General features: G+C 45.3%; 1 protein-coding gene across 1 annotated transcript; it reads right to left on the reverse strand.

Annotated features, from left to right (window-relative positions):
* Nucleotides 1-612: 612 nt before the first annotated feature.
* Nucleotides 613-7,952, reverse strand: dhx8 (DEAH (Asp-Glu-Ala-His) box polypeptide 8). The gene is made up of 23 exons (XM_027006117.3): nt 7,784-7,952; nt 7,381-7,466; nt 7,135-7,207; nt 6,940-7,031; nt 6,722-6,828; nt 6,258-6,584; nt 5,935-6,079; nt 5,599-5,802; nt 5,221-5,308; nt 4,979-5,076; nt 4,752-4,899; nt 4,241-4,422; nt 3,936-4,130; nt 3,593-3,778; nt 3,232-3,442; nt 2,911-3,092; nt 2,686-2,826; nt 2,447-2,602; nt 2,189-2,326; nt 1,913-2,041; nt 1,424-1,620; nt 1,114-1,293; nt 613-974 (listed from the first exon to the last, which is right to left on the reverse strand). Exons 1-23 carry the CDS (start codon nt 7,890-7,892, stop codon nt 755-757), a joined length of 3,594 nt encoding a protein of 1,197 aa, XP_026861918.2. The 5' UTR covers nt 7,893-7,952; the 3' UTR covers nt 613-754.
* Between the last annotated feature and the right edge of the window lie 51 nt (nt 7,953-8,003).

An 8,003-nucleotide genomic window follows, 5' to 3' on the forward strand; every position in this document is an offset into this window, starting at 1 on the left:
GCACTTCAAGTCTTATGAGATACATGAACAGCAAAAACATTTATTGATTTATTTTTTGGAGGCAATAAAAAGAGAACATTGGACAGAATGGTCCATTTTGAATGACAATGTTTATTAAATGCAACATGGAAATGATGCCAAACACAGATTAATGATATAAAAAAAGTTTCTGCACAGTATTCCCAAGTGTTTCCTGCCACTAAATACAATTACAGTACAAAGCTGGCCTGGTCTGCTGTCCCTGTGATGAGTCATGGTCCATAAAACTATCTTAAATCCTAAAATAAAGACTGTGTGAGAGAAACAGACAGAGAATGAAATAAACTGAATAAATCACAACCTCCTTCCTTTTCAGCACTTCAGTCACAACGGTTTGACTAAAATCAGGTTATTCTCTCCTGTGTAAGAGCCACAGGGCCAGGAAACTCTATACATCATTTTACAATACAAATGGGTCAGGGCAGGAGGCCCGAGCCCAAAGTTATGTTTGAAAGGTGTTTTAAACAAGTTACAATGTTATTTCTTTTAGATGGTAATTTAAACCGAGAATGTCCCATTTATTGATAAATAAAGGTTGAAGGATAAAGATTCCAAAATCATATACGCACATTCAAATTGGGATTAAAAAAACAAAACAAAAAAAAACCCCACCAACCCCCTGCATTCTCTGTACATCTTGCTTCCACTGTATGAATAGAAGTCACCCTTCACCAGCAGGGGGACACTGGTAGTCTGGGTGTCTTGATGGACTGTTCTAGCGCCTGCGGAAAGCTCTGGAGATTCTCCAAGCATTGGGCTCCTCATAGCGGTTGTAGAGAGGCTCCAGGCGCTGTTGTTTCTTCTGCTTGCTAAGGCGAGTTGGGTCAGACACTTTGAAGAAGGCCGGCGCAAACTCTACCAGCCAGCGTGGATCGATGGTGGTCACCTCCCTCATGTATTCTTTGGTGGTCAACACCAGTTCATGGTACACCACCCTAAAAGGTAGACACACACACACACACACAAAAAAGGCACGAGTTATGCAAGAAACAACAATAAAAATAAATAAATAAATAACTGTAACACCATAACAGGGCTGAACATTCAGCTTCCCCAGCCTCCATGCTGACGTACCATTCTGGCTGACGGTTAAACAGGGCACTGGAGGGGTGGATGTAGACCACCTGCTGATCTATGAGGGTCCTATAGCCTTCCTGGGGGTCTTTCTTAGCTGCATTCCGGAAGAAACCACTGCAGATTGCTTTCTGTACACGCACTGTGGCCTTACCACACGATACAACATCCAACTTGTGTCTAAAAAAATGAGAGGGAAAGTTAAACTGACTTCTCAATGCCTGATTATTTTAAAGCAGTATGACATTATTACTGAGTAAGCCTAACTGCAGTCTGAAAGACCCGTTAAATTAATTCCAAAATTCCTTACCGGTCCATAATGCCCAGCATCTGTTTTCGGATATCCTGCGCACGCCGCAAGGAGCGTGCCTGGATGAAGTTCTCGTAGCACCATGGATTGGAGAACTTGTTGTTCTTCCAAGAGTTGTATACAGCCAATAAGGTCAGGTGGTCACCCTCAGGCTGGTGGAACTTGGCCTTCTTCTGGTCAGCCAGAGCCTGTTTGTCCTGAAATACAGGAAACACAGATTATGCATCTAAATTTACCTGATTTGCAGTAATGTATGTGTAAACAAAAATATCAGGTAATAAAACATAGTCAAAATCTGGTCTTGATGTTGCCATGTTAATTCTATGTTCCTTCTAAATGTGATTTTAACGCTAACCACATTTAGTTCAACTATACATTTCATTCAAGCATCCATCTACTGATTTATTTCCCTTGAGGACATGGTTCATGAGTGGGTGATGTCACCCACGGTGGGATCGCGGTGTAGGTGTGGGCTGCTGGCAGTAGTACCTTAGGTCTGTAAAAGACATTCTGCACAGAGAGCATGGACACAATAGTCAGCATTTCTTCACTGCAACCCAGGTGGACAGACATGATGAGCATCTTACACAACATGGGCTCCAGAGGAAACTCCGCCATCTGAGACAGACAGGAAAGACAGTGTGGGGGGGAGGGTGGCGGTCCTTCAGCATTCATCTTCATATTATCTGATGCAACACGTCAGTGTTTGTAAAAATTCTGGGACACGCATACATGTGCACAAATCCATCCCCCTAACTGACATACCCTGCGTCCGAGGCGAGTGAGCAGTCCCTCGTCGTCCAGGGCCCCTAGTGTGTACAGCTGTTCCATGGCTGTGATCAGTGTCTCCATCGGTGGAGCGTCCATGAAGTCGAATGATAACAGGTCATTAATGCCCATAGCCTAAACAGGGAGACAGAATGGAATAGAGTTTTTACAAAAATATCCAACAACAATAAATTCCTTTAAAAAGAAGATACAGTGAAACATTAAAGAGGTCTGTGTATGCCAGGGAAGGTCCACCTTGAGAGAGAGCACAGTGCTGGCCAAGTTAGTTCTCTGGATCTCAGGCACGTTGGTGGTGAGCATCTCGTCTCGGTAGGCGCGCTCCGTGTACAGTCTGTAGCATTTCCCCGGGCCCGTCCGCCCCGCCCGACCTGCCCGCTGCTTAGCCTGCGCCTGAGACATCACGGTGGAAACGTGTGGCTTCATTCAGCCTTTCTGAAGGCCATAATGACTTGTTTATTATCTAGGCAGCTTACCTGAGAGATCGGCGTCACCACCAGCTGGTCGATGCCCGTCTTGGAGTTGTATACCTTCTGCTTGACAAAACCTGGATCCACCACATAGTAGATCCCATCAATGGTCAGAGATGTCTCAGCAATGTTTGTAGCAATGACTACCTGTGAAGAAAAAGAGAAAAACAAGGTTAATCATGGGATATGCTTGAATGTTGAAGACAGCAGTAGTTTCTGTAGGACAGTGACCTTTCTGCTACCAGGCGGAGCTGGGTCAAAGATCCGAGTTTGCATCTCGCTGGGCAGGGCGGAGTACACGGGCAGGATGATCAGCTCGGGGACGTCAGGGCCGAGAGATTTCATTCGCTCGTACAGGATCTCACAGGCTGTGTCAATCTCCTCCTGACCCGTCAGGAACACCAGAATATCACCTACACACACACACACAAACATAGTAAAAGGTTAATAGTGGGATTACTGAAAACAGCGTGTAAAGTCTGTCCGTCGGTCCTCTACGTCAGGAATGTGAGCATCTCAAATGTTTCGTGGATAGGGATTTGACCTGATTACCTGGTGGCTCAGTGAGGTGGATCTGCATAACGGTGATCAGACTGGCATCCAGATAATCTGTCTCAGGTTCTTTGGTGTACAGCACCTCAACTGGGTACGTGCGACCAGGGATGGTGAAAATGGGAGCCTCATAGAAATACTGGGAGAACTTCACGGCATCCAGCGTAGCGGAGGTCACTATGAGCTTCATGTCGGGACGCTTCTGTACAGTCTTGAAATATAATAGTTGATTCAATATAGTTGATTAAGGACATTTAACCAGGCAAAAGACATGTTAAAAAAAAAAGAAGAAAAAAAAAAGAAAAGAAACGAAAAACTGCCTTTTATAAGTAAACACCACACACTTGAACTGTATCCGTACCTTCTTGAGCAGGCCGAACAGCACGTCGGTGTGGATGGTCCTCTCGTGGGCTTCGTCCAACATGATGATGGCGTACTGGCTGAGGTCGGGGTCAATGAGGCACTCTCTCAGCAGCATACCGTCTGTCATGTACTTGATTACCGTCTCTGGACTTGTGCAGTCTTCAAAACGGATGGTGTAGCCCACCTGGGTAGACAGGAAGACAGATGTTATGATTACAGCTGCAACCTTGTCCCTAGCACTGCGAAGGGTCAACAAACGACAGCAAACAAATGGCTTTTGGCAAGCAAACATTTGAATGTCTAAATATAAAGCACAGTAAGGCACTCTAATCAGTATTTACCTCTTGGCCCAAACAACATCCGTACTCTTCGGACACTCTCTTAGCCACAGACATGGCGGCCACTCTTCTGGGCTGCGTGCAGCCAATTTTCCCACGGGTAGTGTATCCCGCCTCGGCCAAGTACTGAGTGATCTGAGTGGTTTTCCCTGAGCCCGTCTCCCCAATCACAATCAAGATCTGGTTATCATGGACAGCCTGCAGTGACATGACAACAGCAGAATGTGGTTAGTTTCTCCAAGTTTACTCCTAGGTGGTCTGTGTACAGAACATTGCATATATCGGTGTGCTATTCTGTCCTCACAGACCTGGATGAGCTGCTCCTTGAGCTTGTAGATGGGCAGGCTCTCTCTCTGCTCCACGATGGACAGCTGTGTCTTCTTGCCATACGAAGCTTTGTTGCCGCCAAAGGCGTGTTTCTTCCACTCGGGGATGTCATTGGGCATCATGCCGATGCCTCTCATGTTGGCAGCAATCTGCCTGCCATCAGCTGCATGGGGGACGGGGAGAGGGTATGTTTACTGAGAAATGGACAAACACCATGGACTCTTCCCAGGCCAGAGGGCGAACAGGGAGCAGAGATAAGTGCAGCTTCCATCCGCCCTTTTAACAGGCAGCAGGAAACCCGATGGCCATCAGACACACAGCTCTGCCGGAGAGTGGCCTCTCTGACTGGAAACAGCTACTCTTCAACATTACATATCATTTACATCATGTTTTGGAGTGCAAGACATATTGAATGCACAGAAAACCCAATTCTCTGGAAAGCACTCACTGAACCTATCTATTACATCAGTCTGCTGCTTAAGCCAATCTCACCATCGGGCAGGGGGTCCACCCAGTGCTTGTTCAGGCCCATGGGGATGGAGTCCATCTCTGCCTCTCGCTGGGCCTGCTTCACCTCCCGCCTCTCCTTAGCCAGGGCGCTCTGCATCATGGCCGCCTGAGACAGAGAGCCATCGGGGTTCTGGAAGAGATGGAAAGGCCATGAGTAAGTGACCCGCACATGCTTCTGAATCTGCGATATGACCACAGTCGTTACTGACCTTCACTATTTTCACAGGGCTCATGTCCATGCTCTGTTTGGTGTGTCCTCTCAAGAAAGGGGGCTCCTCTTCCACGAGCTCAATCTCCAGGTCCTCATCTGAGAAAACAAAGAAACAGGCAAAGGAAAATACACTCAGTGAACATGAAGTGGTGTTCCTCCTCAAGAAAGAAAAATAAACAGCAGCTACAAAGCTGTACTTCAAAATCTGACTAAACAAAGACAGATGTTTCTATTGCGTACCCTCTTCATCATCAACTTTAGGTAGGATGCCTGTCTCCTCATCAAAGTCTGGGAATTCCTCTTTGGAGAGTACATTGGCTGCTATCATCTAAAGAAATACATGCAGACACACACAAAAAATTTAAACCCTATACATAAATATTAAAACACTCACACAGCAAATTATCACATTAATGGCATAATTCTTACTAGTGAAGACAATCCTGCCACCTTGTGGCAATGAGAACACAATTCTGGATCTATTGCTGAAACACAAAGGGCCACTTCCAAACAGACTGGATCTATAGCTCTCAGTAATCTAATGAGAACCAGAAAGGGCTAAATAATTAAGAGTAACAGACTCCAAGTCAAGATTTTCACACATACAAGAATTCATACCTGTTTGATCTCCCACTTCTCAGGATCCGAGATCTTGGTGAGTCTCTTACGTTCTAGTGTGTCGTCCTCCACCTCAGGGGCATGGCCCAGGTTCAGGTTGGTGGGTCTGTCTGGGTTCCTCATGGCTGACTCCTCCTGGCCCTCCCCCGCAACGTTTCTCCTCCTATTAGGGTTCAAGTCCTCACCAGTGTCTTGATCAACATCCTGACAAAAGCATGAAATGCCAGCAATCAGCAACCAATGCATTGAGAACTTGCAAACCGTCGATACATGCTGCACTGAGGAAGCACAAACAGCTGTATGTATATCTCTGCAGTTTATAGTGCTTCCACATACCTTCATGCTAAGGCTAGTCTTTGAGCCTGTGAAAGACAACACCTTGACCTTCACCCTCTGCCCTTTGCTGACCACATCTGCCACATTTGCCACTCTGCCTTCTCTCCTGAGCTCAGAGATGTGAACCAACCCCTCCCAACGTTTCCTGCACATAAAGACAAGGCATTACAAAGACAGAAGGCTCTCAATTGCTAGCAACATTTATTACAACATGTCACAAATACAGAAGCTCCTTTACATTTACAAAGTAGGCATGAAGGACAAAACAGAACCTAAAGCCAAAACGAGAATAATTTACGAGGAATTTCCGCATGGTGACTAACCTCAGGCCCTCCAGCTGAACAAAGCAGCCAAACTGCATAATGCTGGTGACTTTGCCATTGTAAATGTCACCAACTGACGGCTCCTCCGGGGGCGGCCGGTCCACATGCTTATCCTTCCAGCGGTCTGAGCCCCTCTCCCTGTCTCCTCGGGCTGGACTCCTGGACCGGCTGCGAGAATGCCAGCGGGTCCTGCGCCTCCTCCTCTCTCTGTCTGGAGAGCGAGATCTGGAGCGGGAACGGGAATGGCGTCTCCGCCTGTCCCTGTCCCTGCTTCGACTGCGACTCCTGCTCCTCCTGGTCTTCTTGCTGCTGTTTGTGGTTTCAGATCTTTATGATATAAATTTCACATATTACAGTCATGCTTAAATGGCATGTAAACTCATAAAGGATTAGGAAGGTCAGATGGATCTTTGACAACATTTTATCCACTGAATGTTTCTACCAATGAATATCATGAATCACACCTGTGTTTGCTGCTCTTTGAATCTGTTCCACTGGCACTGGGCATGAACATCTCCAGCTCTTTCATAGCATCTGCTGCAACCTTCACATCATCTTCATCCAGCATCGTCTACAGCAAGAGGAGGTGAGTGTTATCAGTGCTCTCTTCAAATGACTGGATTCACTGGAACTGGAACACTATCGTTGTTACTGTCAGTTTATGCCAGTGAGAAGAACCCACCCTAGTGTTGGGATTATCTGGTCTGCACAAAGCAGGGAACATCTCCTTTAATTTATCTTTCTCACTCTTTGGCTTGACAACAGGCTCACTCCCTGCAAGACATAAAATAACCATGCAAAGTCAGAATTTACAAGAACAAATTTTCTTTGTAATTATACACTCTTGACTATAAAGCCAAAACAGACGGCTCATCACCTTTACTCGTGGATGTTTTAGCTGGTTGCCGCATGGTTTGAATGAGTCTGAGCAAGTTGCTAACGAGTGAATCCTGCAGAAAAACAATTAACTATGACAATGCCTTGTTTATGATGAAAATAACTGCAGTTATGCAAACAATATTCTCAATTCTACTTCAACAAAAAACATCCAACAGACCAAGTAACGAAGAGACAACAGATGCTTTGTTGGTCGATAATTAGCCTAACGCTTGACAATACTTACTGTAAACTCAGCTCCATTCTTAAGAAGTACTGACTTGAAACCATCAAACGTCGGATTTTTCTCCGCAAGACTGATGACAAATTCGGCTGTAAATATCACAACGTGGTATTAGTAATTATGAAGTATAACAGCTCGCCAGCTATCGATTTCAGCTACATACCCACATGTACTGTGATGGCTTGCTGCTTATATTAGGTAAAGATTAAAACTATTTCAGTAAACAAAGGACATAAAGTACTCTGAAACTATTTTACTACTTAAAGTACTCCAAAACAGGTTACTTCGAAGCAGGCTGTTTAGCTAGCAAGGTAATTACTGCGCAGTTAGCGGACTAGCTAGTCAGCCAAATATGGCTGGCAATCTTTCAGTTACAGAAATACTATTATTAAAATTGCTAGCTCACCAAGGTCCTTGTCGCTGATCCCTAAATGGTTGTCAAGTTCAGTACAAACTTTAGACACCAAAGACAAATATTCGAGCTTCTTAAGCTCGTCTTCTCCGACGTCAACCATTTCCAACAAGCTAGCAAGCTACTTTTTGTTATTGTTAGGATGACAGGAAGTAAAAAGCGTTCCTTGTGCGTAATAAAAACTTCTTCCGGTGTAGTAATGACAAGAAAATAA

This window comes from Electrophorus electricus, chromosome 15, assembly GCF_041902795.1.
Source record: "Electrophorus electricus isolate QZ-2024a chromosome 15, ASM4190279v1, whole genome shotgun sequence".
Taxonomy (NCBI): Eukaryota; Metazoa; Chordata; class Actinopteri; order Gymnotiformes; family Gymnotidae; genus Electrophorus; species Electrophorus electricus.